General features: G+C 42.3%; 1 protein-coding gene across 1 annotated transcript; it reads left to right on the top strand.

Annotated features, from left to right (window-relative positions):
- Window positions 1–165: 165 nt before the first annotated feature.
- On the top strand, window positions 166–18076 carry UBE2N (ubiquitin conjugating enzyme E2 N). Its single transcript, XM_064450834.1, has 4 exons — window positions 166–309; window positions 16205–16451; window positions 16636–16776; window positions 17393–18076. The coding sequence occupies exons 1-4, from the start codon at window positions 280–282 to the stop codon at window positions 17431–17433; spliced, it is 459 nt and encodes a 152-aa protein (XP_064306904.1). The 5' UTR covers window positions 166–279; the 3' UTR covers window positions 17434–18076.
- The last annotated feature ends 311 nt before the right edge of the window (window positions 18077–18387 follow it).

Genomic DNA, 18387 nt, shown 5'->3' with positions numbered 1-18387 from the left:
TCACCGCTGAACGATGCCCCGCACGTTTATCGCAGCCGGAGCCGCCGCTCAGGGTGACCCGCAGGCAGCCCTGTCAGCCGGGGGCCCGCCTTGCCCCGGAACCTCCGCAGCGGGGCCGCGGCTGCCGGCGGGGCGGGGCGGGGCCGGCGGGCGCGGCCTACATTGCCCGGCGTCCCGCGCCGAGGGCGGCGCCACCGGAAGCGCGGTGCGGACTACTTCCGGCTGTGCGCGAGCCCCGAGCGGAGGCGAGCCCGCGAGCCTGCACCCTGACGAGACAAGATGGCCGGGCTGCCCCGCAGGATCATCAAGGTACCCCCGCCCGCCTTCCCCGCCCCGCCGCCGCGGCCCGCCGGGGACTCGGGGGGGCGGCCCGGCCGGGCTGGGCTGGGCCGGGTCCCGCGCCACGGGTAGGGCAGGGCCGGGCGCCGCTTCCGGTGCCCGGTAGCAGGGCCGCGCGGGGCAGGGCCGCTCCCCGGGCCCCCCCTCCTCCGCCCGGCCCGTCCGCCGCGGGGCGAGTGAGGATGGGGCCCACGCTGGGCCTGGCCTCCCGTTTCCCGCCGCCGCCGCCCGCGAGGGCTCCCGGGCTCGGCAGTGGCGGCGTGCGCGGGCGGTGGGTGTGTGGGGAGCGGCTGGGCCATCCCGGCGGGCCGGGGGCGGCGGCGGGCCCGCGCCTCCAATGGGAGCCGCCCGGGCGGCGGTTCTCCTTGCGCGGCCTCCGGTGCCGCCGTCCCACGGGTGCCTGCGCGCCGCTCCCGGGGCCCGCGGCCGGAGGGGCACCGACCCCTCCCTCTCCCCACCCCTTCCGCCGGCCGTACGGCTCCTGTCCTGGGGCGTCCCGCAGGCGGGCAGCTCGGACCGCGGCCTGGCCTTACGGACCCCGCCCAGCTCCCGCCGTGTGCGGGCCGGGGGAGCGCGGCGGCGGCGGCGGCTCTCGGGTCCCCCCTCCTGTGCCAGGAGGGACAGAACGTAGCGAGCCGTTAAACCTGGGCGTGAGCTGTGGGCCGGGGGGGCAGCCTGGTTACGGCTACGTGTGTCCCGAGAGCTGTTGGCCCTCACGGTGTCAGTGTGTTCGTGCTGGTGGTTCAGCGTCTTTCCTCATCCTCCATATACTCAGCTTTGTAAGGGCCCTCAGCTTTGGGGTACTTTAAATGGTCACCCGAGTGCAATTTCAGCTTAAGACTTGAATGACTTGGTGTCACTCAACCGAGAATACAGCTGCATTGCAAGCTATCAAAAGACAGCTTGGTCCTGCAGCTACTGTGGGTGTATGTGCTGGGCCGCTGCCTCCCACTTGGTGTGCGCTGATGCGAGTTGAAGCCCTGAAATTGGTGATCGCTCCCTTTACAAAAGTTATGAAGTGATTCCAGTGAGGTTCGTTAGCCCTCGTGAGAGACAACAGCACCCTCGTTACTTGTTGAAGTGAACGAATGCTATGAGTAAATTATAATGCTGTGAAACTCTTAGTTGAGCATGCAATGTTGGCAACCCTGGTAAAACACTTGTATATGTAGATGGATGAAAAAATAAAACTGGATTTTCTCTACAAGGCCAAGTTATCTAATAGGTGATAGAGGAGATGAGGTAAGAATAAGATGGGAGTAGTGTTATCATGTGTGAAACAGACTAAACAATGATTGCTGCTCAGACTCATAAGCAGTAAAAATAACAAAGACCAAACTTACAGAATGAGTTTGACGCTTGCCTAGCTGCCTCGGTGCACAGCATGCAAAGCTGAATATACTTCAGGTGTGAGAGGGAACACAGATTCATAGTACAGTGGAACTGGTATTCATCACGGAGCTGTGGCAAGAGCTCAGTCTTGAGGCTGGTGCCTGTGCTAAATCTTGACAATTCCCCTGAATACAACCAAGAAGCACACACGCTTGTAACCTGGTGCATAAATTTCCTTCTTGGCGGTTTTGTTTTTTTCATGCCTTTCTAGAAAAAACCTGGAGCAATTCACACAACTTGCTTCAAAGATGTGTGATGGCATGGGAATGTCCCCTCTCCTCCTGGAGAGGGGAGGTGGCAGGCAGCAGAAAAGACCTAGAAACTCCAGATTCTGCCTGGAGGATCCCCCTTAGAGTTTTGAGAATTATTATCTGTTAAAGGTTGGTGTGTATGGTGGGTCGTGTATTTCCATGTATGCATTATAAGTTGCCTGCAGCCATCCTAGAGCTTTTAAATCTTGAATTGGTTGTATTAGATGACCGATTCTTCAGCTCCTGTGCTGTGCATGCATTAGGTTGCCAGATGTGCTTACGGTCCAGGACTTGAATCTGACTAGTTACTACAACCTCAAAAATGTGCAAAGTCATATTTCGAAATATCGCAGCTGCAGAGGTGCAGACCTAGAAATATGGCTGCTTGAGTCTTCAGGAGTCTCGAGTGAGAATTGTTTTGACCTTTTCTATCCTGCCAATCTTGATGTTAGAGTTAAATTTCCTGTTGCTGTGGAGGGAGGGAGTGAACTCTGCTGCTAGTGAGAATTTGGAAGATCAGGGAAGGAAACGGAAGAGGTAGGAAAGGCGAGAGCTGTAGACAGGTGAAATTACTCCAATAACAGGAAGATCTGATTTTTCTTTATGCACAGTAATAAATTTGATGATAAATAAATGGCTCAGGTTACTCTTAGGAAAAGACCTCCCTTTGGCCCATATGCAGCCTTTGTGCTGCCATCTGAGGCAGACTGTCGATGGCTGGCTGGTGATAGGAGTGCATATTTGGACTGTAATGAAGTACAGAATCTAGCTAACCGCTAGAGATGCAGTTGGCGTTCCTCGTCTTGACCGACTGCTGGCAGATGGCCTGGCGCTCAGGTTGACTAGCGGCCCCGTGCTCCTCAGCCTACTTCTTCGCTATGTACAGGCTGTCATCTAGCCCAGTAGGAGGGCAGTAGCTTTCCTTGTCTCGGCAGAGCGCTCTGTATTTTCAATACTTTCCCCAAAGTCAACTAAAAGGTAACAGTATAGAAGTTGCAAAGCAGTTGTTACACAAGATAAAAAATTATTCCTGGTTTGCTGTCCTCAGGCTACTTAGAAACATGGACTTCAAACAAGTGGGGGGAAATGATCTGTAAGCTCAAGAGGTAACTTGCTTTAGGGCTATGACTTAGTGTTAGCACATCACCAATGGAGAGTAGAAAATTTTGAATCTTTGAGGGTATCACTGGAATTGGAAAACTTTCTGCCTTGTAAGTAGAGAAGATGTATTTTTTTCTCAGCAGTCCAAATCCAAGGGTGAATCACCTTGATGAGAAAAATCTGTTACTGTATGATAAAATAAAAATGTGGTACGGGACATTTACATAGGTGTGTTTTTGATGCTGTAAACCTTTTTCCTACTGCATAGCATTAAAAGGTGAACCTTTGCAATAGATACAGTAAATAAGCCCAGTAAATTTTACTTCCAAGCACTTACTACACCAGTTCTGTCCAGTGTTGCAATGTCACATAGCTCCAGTTGAGTAAAGAGTTGAATTGCATCTGACTTTATTTTTTTTTTGGCTGACATTCAAACCACCTTATTGCTGTGTCAAGTGCAGTCAGTATATCTGAATAGGATGGGCAATGCTGCCTCGTGTCTTCTGTTCAAATGTTTTTTTCTGCTGTTTTCACTGCTGCAGTGATCTCATCATTCACAATTTGATGTCCAGGTCTGTTTTAACTGTGCAGCCAGCTGTTGGTAGCGCTTCTGTTACAATCACTGCAGCTGCACATATAATGAAGTAAACCATCTGAAGCAGTGTCTGAGACTCCTTCAGATTTTTTTATTAGAAAATTTATCAGTGTTAAATTACTGAGGCTTTGGTTTCCTTCTCTGTGTGATAGTGTGCTGTTGTCTGAGATACTCCTTGCTGTTGTCTGTGAGGAGCTATTTCCACATTGCTGCCAGTGAGCTTCTGCTTGCAGTATTTTTCGAGAATCTGGGTAACATTTGCAGTGCTGAATTATAAAATGCTACCTCAAATTGTAAAATTTCTGTGAGGCTTTATGGAGATTCTCATGGTATATGTGGTGATAGGCACCTACAGTGTTCTGTATTAGAAGTCAGTTTTATCATCTTTGGATGTTTCTAAATATATAGATCAGGCATTTAGTCTGCAACTTCTGAAACTTTCCAGAAGTTCTTAAACAGTATTACTGGCAGCCAGCTTCAACTTTCTCACTTTGCCCCAGAAGCCCATAGCTTCCAAGACATGGATGTCTGTCTCCACATGAAAGTTTACGTCGCCATTACTTTTTTATTTCTCTGACATTTCCTGGATAAAAAAAAATCCAATAAAAAAGGCTGGAGGTAAACTTAATACCTTTTTCTGGTATTCTGCATTTATTTGGATGGTGGTTAGACATAGAAAACATTACTTCTGGACAGTGCTGTTCCTTGGCATTTGTGAGAGAAGCTGTATATTTGGTCTTTGTAATGTCTTTTTGCCCCATGTTTGTTCTTTGACTCTTGTGGTTAATGTCAAAATTGACAAAAGGGTGAAAATTTTGGGAATTTTCAGAGGAGTTTTTTGTATTGTTCTTAAAACCACCTTCCCCGCCCCCCAACAGATGTAGGAAGATCATACATAAGCTACGTTGCGACCCTCTGAGTCTTCTTGCCAGGTGACTGGTATAGTATAGGCTGGGTGTGGTAGTGGGAAGGCTGTACAGGCAGGTATTGGAAGCCTGAAGTTTGGCAGTACAGATCTTTTGTGGAGGTGTGGGAGGGAGGCTGAGAAGGAGGCTGAGGCCCAGAAGATAAGAAAACTTTCAAGTTAGACCAAGGTGCCAGATTTAAAAGGAAAATATGGAGTCTTAATAAAAGGTCTTAAAGAGGACACAGGTAACTTTCCACAGCCTTTTCCTTAAAGAAGCTCCCAGTAGACACTAGAGACTAAAAACTGAGGGGAAAAAAAACCCAGAAAATAATCTAACTAGAGGCAAAAATCTTGTTTGGACCACCTTCTATAATACTTGAGCAACTTTGAGGTGCAAATCTATAGTACACCAAGCTTTCTAAGTACTGATGCTAATGGTTTTTATTGCTTTTCACGCAGTAGTTTTATACTGTACTTGTCTGTTAGGTTTACACAGCTTTCAGTGTATCATACATTTTTTTGTGTAATAGTACAAAACAAAACCACATTTTCATAGTTACATCTGACTGGTGGGTTAATAGTGAAAAGCAAGTGGCAAATTTTGCGATAGATGGTGTTCAGACAAAAGCTCTGTATGGATTATTATTTGCTTTAACCACACTTTGATGGTTGACTCCGCACTGTACATTAATGCGAATGTTCTCCATCAGTATAAATGCAGGAATGGTTTACACTATTAGCTTAGTGAATTTAGTTATGCCTTACTTTATTATAGCTGGAGATGTACCACGAAAAGCTTGATCTGTGCTAGTATGTGGATAACCCTCTAGGAATTTGCATAGGATCTCAGCTTCACTGTTCCAGAATCCTGTGATCTGCTGTAGAAAATTCGAGAACGGGGTCATTCTCGGGGAGAGTGATGCTGACCTTAAAAATACCTCTCTTCATGTTACTGTTGTTTGGTAACAAGGTCATCTTCCAAGAGTGGGTAGGTTCTGGATGTTTTTTTCCAGGGAGGCACTGTTACCTGGAGTACATTTGTCTTCATCTCACTGTAAGTGACTTTGCAGTGCTTAGAATTGTGTGGTGATGGGAACTGGAGAACCAGAAGTCCTTGAGGGAAGATTGTGAGTGATCCAGAATTCACAGTGCTTGCTTAGTAGAGAGGTAGTTTCACATTGCTGGACAATTGTCCATAGATTGAATACTAGTTAATGGTTTCCAAATCTACTGTTCCACTGTTCTGTTTGTTCTTTTTTACAGCTGCTTCCTTTGACATGTTGACACTCAACATTTTCTTGCTTTTTATTTTTTGGGGGATAGATACAGTTGGCGCTGGTGATGGGGTGTAAGAACCCGCAGGGTGGTGGAAACATTGGTGTACGGAGATGTTAGCTCAGTAATGAGTCTAGGAAGCGGAGGCATGGGGGATGCTGACACTCAGAGACTATATGGCAAGGAAGAGAATAATTCATGCGGAGGCCAGCTACTGGAAACCACAAGTGCAGCCTTCTATTTATGATGCTTGACCTTTGCTTTACAGTTTAATGGGCTTTATTGCTAATTCCTTTTTTCCTAAAAGGCAGACAATATTTTCAGAAGACTTTCTCTAATGCAGTTGCTTTACAGTGATATAATTTGAATCTAAACATTCTGAAATATCTGACAATGTGATATCTGCTTAGGTAACCAACTTATTTTCAGTAATGCTGGTTATAGACAGTTCTTTACATAATTGTAGCTAATGAATTGATAGACCCTGGAAGAATTTGTGCCAAAATGTGGTGTACTGCTATAAAAAGTTTTTTAATTAAATATTTGTTGTTTTCTGAGGCAACTTTATCCCTATATGTAGAAGACAGTTTTGACTGATATGTTGCCCTTTCTCCTACTGCCTCCCCCTCAAAAATCAGAGCAAAAACATGAATGCGGTTTACCTTTTTGTGTGCAACTTATCTGTTCTTAGTGAATGAGATCAGTGTGATCTTCCCCCTTACCCAACTCTGACAGAACAGGAAAGAATTGCCATTTGGCAAGTAATTGTAACTTGTCCATGTGCCAATATGCTGTTCTGTTTTGCCCTGTGCAGCTAAAAACTTTGGTTTTGGGGTATGAAATAGAAACTAATCTAAACTATTAGATATAGTTGGAAGATAATGGTTCTGATAGCTGGCAAGGGTTTCCTGCATTCAGACTAAAAATATGAAACAAATGTATGCTGTATGTAGTCTGAATTGAAATGCTGAAGTTCGTATTGTGCTTCTGTGGCTTTTGCAGAGAGCCAGCACAAGGTGGAAAAGTTACCACCTAGTTAAGTTAGATTAACCAGAAGTTCTCAAGGCGATTAGCCTGTGGTTCATGTTGGGCAGCTGTACTGTATAAACAGATTTAGCATGTGCTGTGCTGGCACTAAAGTTTTTGTGCTGCTGTGGTAAGCTTGGACCGAGGGACTGATTTGGCTCTGCAGTAAAGGTTTTTTCTTAAGCCAAATCAGTTCTGTGATCTCATTTGTTTGACTTTGCAAACACTTGGGCTGATGAAAGGGGCGCATGGAATGGTGACTGTACAAATTAGCGCTGCTGCTGAGAAGTTTCGGCTTCCCATTTGAGCAAACCCTTGCATTTTGTGAGGAAAGGAAAAGGTGGAGGTAGTTACAGATGTGAGTGAAGTTGATCAAGAAGGACTGAGAACCAGGCTGAAATGGTGGGGAGGAAAGCCACTTGTCTCAATTGTAAACTCAACAGCTGAAGCCAATGAAGAATTTTCGGTTGTTGAGAGTGGAACTTAGGCATAACTTTTTTTCTTTTAAATCTTCTTTTTGCTATTGGGAGCGACTTTTTCATTTGCTTTAGAAATCTTCCCGGAGGACTTGGCAGCAAATGTCTGATCTCCCCTAGGAAGCAAATATTGAAGAGGCTGATGAGCAATCAGTTAAACTGAAAGATATCTTTTTCTCATCACATCTTCTCCTACATAAATTGGTATGTGTGGTACCCTCCAAGTGATAACACTTATCATTTAAACTATAGCAGCAAATGGAGCTAGTGGCTTTCATTTCAAGCCTGTCATCTCTTTTTCAAAAACTCTATAATTTGCAGTATCATCTGCGGAGTCTGAAACTGTCTACCACATCCTCTCTAGAAGTGCTTCTGGATACAACAGTTGAAACACATTTCAGATTCAATCACAAAGTAACTTCTAGGCTGTAGTGGGTTGACCTTGGCTGGCTGCCAGTTGCCTGCCCAGCCACTCTCTCCCCATCTCAGCCAGGTAGGGGGAGAAGATAAAAGTGCTCAGGAGACAAGGCAAAGACAGGGAGATCACTTACCGATTACCATCATGGGGAAAACAGACTTGGGGGAAATTAGTTTATTGCCAAGTAAAATAGAGTAAATGGTGAGAAAGAAAGACAAAATTAAAACAACACCTTTGCCCCCCTTTTCCCACACTCAACTTCAGTCCTTTACTCCTGGCTCCTCTATCTCCTGTGTCCCTGATGGTTGCAGGGGGATGGGGAATGAGGGTTTGTGGTCATTCCATAACAGCTGCTTTCTGCTGTTTCTTCGTCCTCACGCTCTTCTGTGCTCCAGTGTGGCCCTCTCCATGGGCTGCAGCGTGGATGTCTGCTCTATTCTGGTCCTCCTTGGGCTACAGGGAATCTCTGGAGCACCTTCTCATCTTCCTTCTCTGACCTTGGTGTTCACACCTTTTTTTTTCTCTCAGTAATCTCTTCATGTGATGCTTTCTATCCTTTCTTAAATAAGTTTTCCCAGATGTGCCACAGCTTGGCTGATGGGCTCAGCCCTGCCCTGCGGCAGGCCTGTTGGAGCTAGCCATGTCTGGTACAGTGCAGCCCCTGGCTACTTCCCACAGAGATCATCCCTGGAGCCCCCTGCTGCCAACACCTTGACACCTACACCCTGTACATATGCCTAGACAGCTATGAAGTTAAATCAGACCATACCAAATACAAGTTTTATGTCCCAAAGAAGTGAGGCAAGCTGATGTGTATTTCTTTCAATCTGGGTGCCTTTTTCATTTTATCAATAACTTTCTTTTAGGCCAACTAGGGACAATTTGTGCAGTGTTGCATCCTATTGTTCCTTTTATAAGTGGCCAAGGCTACCAAAGAAGTTTGTTTTGTAGCCGGCTGTTTGGAGGCCTTTGTTTGCAGCACCTGTGGAAGAAACATCTCAAGAGATGTGCAGATTTCATTCATTTGTACTGGTGGAAGATGTTTTTACCCACAGTTGATGCCTGCTCTTCATCAGTTTCTGTTGGATGTTATTGTCCTCTGCTAGATGGTAGCAGAGTTTGTGTGCTGTCAGTCAACACTTTAAAGGTTAAAGATCTAGTTAAGAGAGCCCAGCTCACTTTTCCTGAGTTGTGTTTGCTTTCTCAGTAGACTTGCAGGATGGTGATTTCTGGCAAGGGGGCAGCAGTAAGCTCTGGGATTTGAGCTGTGAGCTGTAATTCCTGTTGCAGATTAAGTTTTACTAGAACAAAGATACTCATCCATCATCTGTCTTTCCTGATCTGTTTAGAATCAAGCCACCTAGGGTTAGTTGAACCTCCAGGTAAAGGTAAATATTACCTACATTTTTTCAATGTACAAAGTAGATTAGAGAGAGTGTGTACTCTGCCTTGGCCTGACAAAGTTCTAGGGGTGTAACCTCCATCTTAGTAGGTGATGCTGAAGATAAATTACTTGACTATTGCATAGAGAATTGAGCTAATAAATGTGCTGCTGAAAATACCAGGAAAGAATCATTCCCCTGAGACTTCACGTAAAAATGTGGTATTGTGCCATTTTAAATATTTAACAGCTCTAAGACCTGCAATATCCTCTTTGTGTAAGAGGCCTTATTAATGTTTTCTGTTCTGAAATTTCAGAATAATTTTACCACAGCTATGTTGATAGCCTGATAATCTGGAAGTCTTAATGATGTTACCTCTCTTTAAGGCACCAGCATAAAGCTGCTAGTTACAAGGATGCTTTTCTCTAGTCTCAGCACTATAAAAGGTTGCTAGATAACTGTTTAGAACAAGTAAGAAGAGTCTTCGGTGTCTAAGGCTTTTATAGATGGATGAAGACTTTTAATTTAGCAGTTTACCATTTGTTACTGAAATTAGCCCTGCTGGTAGATAAGCTTCTTCCTTTGGAATGAGGAGGTAGCCACTGCATTTCCTTTTTAGGTTGGTTACAGAATAGTGATCTGTTACATTCGTATCTCGCTGTGATTCACACTGCAGTCTCAACTCTTTAAACCAGCCCTTTCACCAAAAGGAGCAGTCTGTTCTCCCATCCTCCTGACAGCATGTGTTTGCGCCCTCCTTTTTGTTGGCACAGCTGTTTGCATGGACATGTGGTGAATGGCATCAAAGACTCTTCCCTCTTGCATGTTTTTTCTTTGTTTTTTTTTTCTCTTCCATAGCTACATGCTATGTTTCATCTTGAGGTTGAGAAACAGCTATACAGGCAAAAGTGAAGGTGCATAATAGGCTGAAGTGGAAAGGCAGCACAGCCTTTTTTTTCTCCTTTCCCCTGTGGTCACTCATTTATCAGCTTGCAATGTTCCGAATTTATAAGGTGTTGGGATTTCTCTAAGCTCCCTTTGTTCTGATGGATTTTATGAATTTCACCAGGTGATTTCACAGCTGATACTAAAGGGCTGTGTAGAGCAGAAGACCATGTTAGATTTTATGAAAAAGTGTATTCCTTCAGCTGTAACATCTCACTAAAGACTACTATATTTAACATGTGGATTAATGTGCAGAATTTTCTACTTATTGAAGGTAACTGTATAGCAGTAATACTGAACATGAAGTAAGAAAACTGGGGTGTCAGGAAGCTGAGTGTGCAGACAGCTAAATTACTAAGCAAAGCAAATTTGGCTGAAGATATGGAGCTTGGATTTCTTCTTTGAGCTAGTTTGCTGACTTTGCAAGCAAGCTTCTTAAAATCTAGTGGCCTTCATATAGTAGCCTTGAAGTTCTCATATTTTGTAGGTGCTAGATATTTATTTGTCCTTAACTATTTTTTTAGCCACATCACTTGGCAGGCACTGTGAAATTTGTGGTGATTAACTATTGCCATAGTACAGGGAATGGAATGGCAATTATTTTTCCAAGCAAAGAATATAGTACTAATTTCTAAAAAGCAAAGAAGAAGCTTAAATTTTCTAAGCCTGTGCAACAAGTTTTCCTTCAATACTGGCTTGGTCTCTGTCAGGCAGGTGAAGCTTTAGAGGTTTCAGTTCAGCTGCAGTGGCTCTGCTATGTAAAAAATAATGTTTGGGTTGTGGGTTTGGTTGTTTTTGTTGTGTTCCCCCCCACCCCCAAATACTTGCATATGTGAGTTTTCTGATTGTAGTTATTTGCCAATATGCCACTGTCTGATCCTGCCTTAGTCTGTTGCTAGCAAATAAGACTTCTGAGGTAGCTTTTTGTTTTCTAAAAATGTATCATACAGAAATCTTTTTTTTGGTTGTTTTGACTGAGGCCTTGGCAGCTTGAGGCTTTTATAAATGGTTCTGCAAGACTGGAAGTGATTAAAACAGTAGTATATTTCTAATGGATTCTGTCTTTGTATGCTTGTTCATATCTCCGTGTGCTCTAGCAATTGATTTTTGTGCATGTCTGTATGGAAGCATCTTCTGGGTTGTTCAGTTCACTTCCTTAAAGAAGGGCTCTGTCTTCTTCTGGGTGTATGAACCAGGAGAATCCTGGTGGTTATGTCTGCTTTTCAGTAACTTTTTTTTCCTTCCACTGAAAACAGGATAACCAAGCAAAAACTCAAAGAATGAAACATTGCAAATTGTCCTTTCATGTTTGTGTGGCTTCTCTCAGTCTTAGCAACCTGAAAAACCCTTTTCCCCACCTCCTGCTCTGTCAGTCTGTTCTAAAGATCACAGCACACTCTCTTCCTGAGGCTTCTTGTCCTCACAGGTTAATGTAAAAACAGGTTGAGGGTTTCTGCCCCCCCTCGGGTACAATTAGTTTTCAATTTAATGTCTTCATAGAAGAATAGCTCTGCAGAATGTCAGCTACACCATCTGTCCCACCTGTATCATCTGTCACTCTACTTCAGGCCACCTGTGTTAATAAGAAAAGCTTTGCTTTTGCTTGTCAAAACACCTTCAACACTTCTGTGTTTTTTGAACCACTTAATTAAAAAATTAGATAAAATTGTGGTGGGCATAACCAGTTCTGAATGACAGTGTTGTGGATTGGCTTTTTTAAATACTGACTGGCATGGATCTGCTTTTTGGGTTTATTTTATATAGTCAATGGAAATTGTGACATTAACTTGGAATTGGAAAAAGTAGAGTAAAAGCAAGAGTGAGAAGAGATCTTCACCTAGAAACATTGCCGAGTATGACAAATAGAAATAACTGCCTACGGCAGCATGGGATATTTCATTAAATGCTTTAGAACTCAGTGTGTCCTCCAATCTCTTCTGCAAAACTTACTTTATGCTAGAAGAGAGCTAATAAGAAACACTATAAAGTGATGTTCTGGAAGACTTATTTGACAGAAACCTGTATTCCGACAAAATTAACTGTTCTAGTGTAAAAAAACTTATTGTGAGCAGAACTGCAAGACCTGGTTTTCTGTGAATTTGTCCTTATTTCTCTTTAGCACGTTAATATTTCGTGGGTTTTTTTTTTGCCAGGCAAAAGTAGTACATACTTGGCTGGAATACACTGGCCAAACATCAGGTAACATTAGGGTTTTTCATGTCTCTCTCTTCGGTAACACTGAGCTTGGTTTCTGTCTTAGCCACTGACGGCTGCCAAAACATACAGAAAAGTTGAAACTGGACAAAGTGTTCAAAGGCAGTTTTGGGGAGATAGGGGGAAGTAACAAATTGCACAAAACTCAATTCCTCAGCTAAAAAGCTGTTAAAGATCTTGCCTAAGATGATACTGGAAAGTGAAGTATTGCATATACTTGATAATCCTGATTAGTTAAAAAAGGTGGGAAGTTAAAAGTTAATTTAGAAGTGATTTAACATGTTCGAGAGATTCTTTTTCATTGGGTAACCATTCTTTGGGGAGAGTAATATAGAATTAGAAAAGAAGATCAATATGTAGTTAAACACTTTCCTGCTTGTAGATTGAGTGACTCTTGGGGGTGACTTGCAGAGTGGGTTGAGTGTTTTGGGTGTGGTTTTGTTTGGTTTTTTTGGTAATGTACACTTAAAGAAAGAAATCTTTAAGCAGTTTGGTTTACGGACTTGGTGTGTAGTGTTGACCTGTATACTGTCAACTGTTTCTCTCAAATAGGACTTATTTCTCCAAGTCTTATGGCAAATCAAATTGGTTTTAGTATAAGCATGTCTTTAACTGGCCATCTTACTGTAAAATGTGGAAGTCAAGACCCTGCTATCACCTTAAACAGACAAGTAGGTCCAGTTCTAAGCATTTTACATGCTTGGACCTTAAAAGTAACTCTCTGATTAATTTATCCCTTTCTGTTCCTTTTCCATGTTTTCCCCCAAAATATATTGAAGATATTATAAATTTCTTCATAATTGAAGGGCAAAAGCCTTATTTACTGTCAGAATTTAGCAGGCAGTGTTGAAGTATTTAAGTACAAACATTTCACATCCTTTTAATAAATGATGTCTTTCTTGTGTTTTTTTTCATAGTCTAACAAGCTTGTCTGTATTATGTTTTAAAAAAGATGTCTTCTAAACAGAAGATGCTTATCAGCTTTTACATAAAATAGTAGTGATGCATGTTCACAGGAGTCGTGATCTATCATTTTGTGTGTGTCAGAAGTTCAGCCTGGTGCTTGCTCTCGGCATGGTGGCTGCATCAGAGCCTGGCAGGTATGGAAGATGAGTGTCAACTCATTCCCTTAGATTTCTTGCAAGTATTCCTCCTCGTCTCTGTTTGAAAAGTGTCAGTTTTGCTGATGGCGCTGGAGCTCTGTGCACAGTACAGGAAGTGAGGCGTGCTTGCTTAAAGCATTTTTCATCCAATATTAATGTTCCACAGGGGGCCAGTATGGGTTCTGAGTAGCCTCAGCACTAGTACAGCTGTATGCAGCATAAATGCTTTTCTTCACACTCCCCTTTTCTGTGGTGTTTTATAGCAAGATAATTGTGGCCAAATAATGGAGAGGCATAAAGGGCTATCTGAACGTGATGACGTACTAGCAGTGGTATAGCCCCTTCATTATAATGCGGTACCTCTATTAAAAGAATCCTTTTTCTCATACATGGACTCTCTCATTGTTTATTGACAAATGGTTTTTAGTGGCAGAATGTGCCGCTTGCAGCCAGACATTGCTCCCTCAGTTACACTGGCAGGTTGAAGTGCTGATGCTGCTGCCAGAGAACTGCTGATTCTGGGTTATTTTAAGCCAGGATTGGCTGCCCGGTATGGTTACTGTCAGCATGCTGGCATAACTAGGGAGGCAGCCTGGGGACCAGAATGACTGAGTGGGGGCTAGGGACTGCTGAGATCAGCCCAGCTATTAAAATGTCACCCTTATTTAAAAACAGGAAAAAAGCCTGAAATTTGAGCATGCCCATGAGACACAAACCCATGATTTGCCTAGTAGTGCATATCTGGCAAAGCCCAGGTGGTAGCAGCTGTGAAGAAGTTTAAAAATTGGGTCTTCTTGTTAAGTTTGTTCTTTAATTTCAAGTTGGCTTGCTGTGTTAGTTTGTGTTTGGCATGAGACTGTTTCCTGTGCCAAAACTGTCAAACTGTAGTAAGCGTAAGACCCTTAATAGGTGGAAATCCAGATTGTCCCTTTTACCCTGTGGCAGCACTCACGCTGAACCTTGCTGAAAGAAATGGGTAATGCTTTATGCTTTTACAGGGATAATCTATAGTTTCTTACTCACTGACTTTCATACCACTAAATTAAAGCTTTAAGCATTCATTGTAATTACTTTTCTACAGAATTACTGTACAAGTAAATAACCAGCAGAACACAAATTCTAAGTATGTTATAAATTTATGTGTATAATTAAAAAAAAATATATTTGCAGAAGTGAGTGTAGACGGCATTAAGAACCTCGGATGTCTCTTCAGTAAGGTGTATAAGTGGCATTGGCTGCTAATGCGTATGCAGATAAGCAGGTGATATGTAGTCACAAAAAGGAATTAGACCAGATAAATTTATTTTTATGTTTATGTATATACCTAGTCATAACTTCAATATTATGAGTTGTACGACCGTGACAATTTTGAGACGAATAACTGGATTTTGGCATTAGTTACTGTGACTTCACTTCTCCATGTTACGTATTTGATTATTCGTTTTTGCTAAAGTGAAATGTTATTTAACTGCATCACGACAGCCATATCACCTAAATGCTGTGTGAATTTCTTTCTACAAAATGCCAGTATTGTAACAGTCCGGTTTTGTCTGAAGAATGTATTAAGCAAGTAGAAGAATCTTTCTATTTTGTGCTTGTATTATTGCTGTTGTAGACACACAGAATAAATATGCAATAAAACTAGAATAATAAATTCATATTATACCTACAAGTTACCATTTTCCTTCAGTAGAAATGGGATAATTTTACTTTGTGAAAGCCAACACAGAAAAGTTGTGAAAAAAATAACTGTACCTACTGAAAACAAGCTAGAAGAAAAGCAGGAAATGGGGCTAAAATTGCCTGAGGAAATGAGGCTTCAGCAGGACTTCTTGTCTCTGCCTAATGTCCCGTTGCCTCTTTCTACCATGGGTTAATTTTTTATAATAAGGAGCAGAGTAGTGCCTGTAAGACTAGTGAAGGCTGGCAGCGGAGGAGAGGGAAAGGGGTATGGGACTTGGTCGGTCTGTCCACTCAGCCCATGGGCGGGATGGATGGTCAGAACGTGGGGGCCTCTTGGCTGTGGTCACAGCGTGGTGTCTGAGGCTGGATCAGTGCTGCGGGAGGAAAGATTGAGCAACAAAGAATACAAATCTCTGTAGGAAACCAGGCCTCCCTAATTTTACAGAACATGACTGTCTTCTACTGTTTGTTAGGGTGACTTTACACATAGTTATACGTAGGCTGAAAGTGCTCACACCAAAGCTATTTGTGCATATAGATGTATAAATATATAGAACATCCTTATAAACACCTTTAGTGTTGCAGCAGAGTAATACTTTGAATTCTTCAAAGCTTAATCTGATTCTGGTACAAATGTTCATCATAATAAACTGGTCCCCTCTTGTTAGAGTAAATCTTGAGCACTGTGAGTGATTAGCTCTTTTGATTTTTCACTTATGAAATTTTCTGTTTAAGGTAGAATGGGAAAAGGTTTTGGTATTTTCATTGTGGTATTCTTTAAAATGCTTTTAAGTATATTGAAAAATCACAGCTTGGCAATAGTTTTATGAAAAGTTAGAAAATCTGTTGAGGACAGCTTAATTGTAATCCATTACCTTGCGCTATAGAAGCACACACTATTACAGCAGTTGAGGGATCCGAAAGATGTGTACTAGTTTACCACATCTTCATCTTTCTGCAGGTGTTCTTTGACTTTAAGGTATTTGTCTAACATGATCATTTCTGTGGATATAGGCAAATAACTAATGAATACTTGCTGTTTTTAAAATAGCCTGTGCAGGTTGTAGTTGTTATACTGCCTCTTCTTTTCCTTGTAGGAAACCCAGCGCTTGCTGGCAGAGCCAGTCCCTGGGATAAAAGCGGAGCCCGATGAAAGCAATGCGCGTTATTTCCATGTGGTCATCGCAGGTCCACAGGATTCCCCCTTTGAGGGTGGGACATTTAAACTTGAACTATTCCTTCCAGAAGAATATCCAATGGCAGCTCCTAAAGTACGTTTCATGACCAAAATTTATCATCCTAATGTAGACAAGCTGGGAAGAATATGTTTAGATATTTTGAAAGGTAAGTGTTACCCTGTTTTCTTTCTTTTGATGTGAAGTACAGAAACATGTAGATTGACCCTAAAAAGATATTTCATTTGTTTAAAGAATACCTTGCTTATTCTTTAACCTGGAAGATGAAATTTTGCTCTTTCTGTAGACTGTGGTGAATATGGTTTTTCATACTGCTGTAAATGTCTCTTCAGATAAATGGTCCCCAGCTTTGCAGATTCGTACAGTTCTGCTATCAATCCAGGCTTTGTTAAGTGCTCCCAATCCAGATGATCCACTAGCAAATGATGTAGCTGAGCAATGGAAGACCAATGAAGCCCAAGCCATAGAAACAGGTGACATAACTTACACTTTTTGCCTAGCTTTGGGAAGTAGCTGTTTACTAACTGCTTGGGGGATATAAATCCTGACATCCCATTTTATGTCTGCAACTTGCAGAAACAATTACTGCATGTAGTCGTAGTCCAAGTACCCTGAATGTGCCTGTGATGGTCTATTTTCAAGTCCGTGAGGCCTGCTGGAAGAAAAGCGCTCTCTGGATCTGTTTTATATTGAGTTTTCGTGTTCCTGAATTGCAAGCGTGTCTAATTTGGACTCGTGGTAAAATAAAAGTACACACCACTGCTTTTTCTGTAAAGCTTAAGGAACAGATTATCTCGTTTCAGAAAGTACACCTCTTCCATACCTGCTTCTGTGGCAGGCTGTAAGGGATTGAAAGAATTCTTTCATTATGCCTCTTCGCTCTTGGGTCCACTGCAGTCAGGCCACTTTAGCAGTTGTCAGCTTCTGTGTAATATAGGAGTTCAAAATTGCACTTAATCTCAGAACTGATATATTTTGTGTACTTGCAGCAGCAGTGTAAAAGTGATCTTTAAAAATAAGTGTTTAAAATGACTTTAATAAAGCCTGAAAATTTTGTCTTGTCTTAAACATGTTTCTTTCTCTTTCCAGCCAGAGCATGGACTAGGCTATATGCCATGAATAATATTTAAATGCGCTTTGAACATCAAGTGTGCATCACTTCTCCTGTTCTGCCAAGACCTCTTCCTTTTTTGTTTGCATTTAATGGACACAGTCTTAGAAACATTACAGAATAAAAGCCCAGACATCTTCAGTCCTTTGGTGATTAAATGCACATTAGCAAATCTGTGTCTTGTCCTAAATCACTATTGTACCGCATGAGCAGAGGCTAGAAGTATCATCTGGATCGTTGTGAAATTGTTTAAAAGCAGCAGCACATCTCTGCTTTTAATCATTTTTCCCATCATGGTTTAAGTATAAGCACTGTGAATGAAGGTAGGCAGGGTTAGCTGTGGGGCTTTTTGTTTTAATTCTGTGGGCTCCTCCTCCCTTTTTATGGTGATGCTAATTGCATTGGTAAAAGCAGCTAACCAGTTATACTTTAGAATATACCCTCTAGCCCAGTCTAACTTAGACGCTGTAGATGGACAAGCTTCATTGTTTGAACAAAAAATGGGAACATTAAACATCCATCACCTTCACTAATAATATTGTGATTCTGCTGTCGAGTGTAGAAAAATCCCTCCAAGGAAAAGCTTGTGACCATTTTGTATGGCTTGTCTGGAAAATCTCCTGTAAATCTTATGTTTTAGTAAAATATTTTTTGTTATTCTACTTTGCCTTTGTACAGTTTATTTTGCTGTGTTTTCATTTCTCTAATGTGACAATCGCATTTTTTTAAAAAAATTGAAACCAGAATTGACAATTTGTCTTCACCAGTCTGACAGATTAAATAGTAAAGAGGTGGAATTCACAAGATTTTTTTTTTGTTTGCTGACTTTTCTCATTAGCTTGTGTTATGCAGTGACCTTACCTGGCCAATTTCATATGGAATTTCATTTGGAGTGACTTTTAGAAACAAGCCTCTGACGGTAACCATTGCAACCACCATTTTAGTAATGCATTGATATGCATTTTCATGGAAA

Source organism: Phalacrocorax carbo, chromosome 1 (assembly GCF_963921805.1).
Source record: "Phalacrocorax carbo chromosome 1, bPhaCar2.1, whole genome shotgun sequence".
NCBI classification, from domain to species: domain Eukaryota; kingdom Metazoa; phylum Chordata; class Aves; order Suliformes; family Phalacrocoracidae; genus Phalacrocorax; species Phalacrocorax carbo.
The sequence above is the reverse complement of the archived record's forward strand: the minus strand, read 5'-3'. Positions and strand labels throughout refer to the sequence as shown.

What these genes read in the sequence shown, in the direction of transcription:
- UBE2N (XM_064450834.1), top strand. Translation starts at nt 280, where the DNA reads ATGGCCGGGCTGCCCCGCAGGATCATCAAG. An exon ending in TGCCCCGCAGGATCATCAAG is followed by an intron (nt 310 to 16,204) that starts GTACCCCCGCCC and finishes TTTTCCTTGTAG; the next exon opens with GAAACCCAGCGCTTGCTGGC. An exon ending in ATGTTTAGATATTTTGAAAG is followed by an intron (nt 16,452 to 16,635) that starts GTAAGTGTTACC and finishes ATGTCTCTTCAG; the next exon opens with ATAAATGGTCCCCAGCTTTG.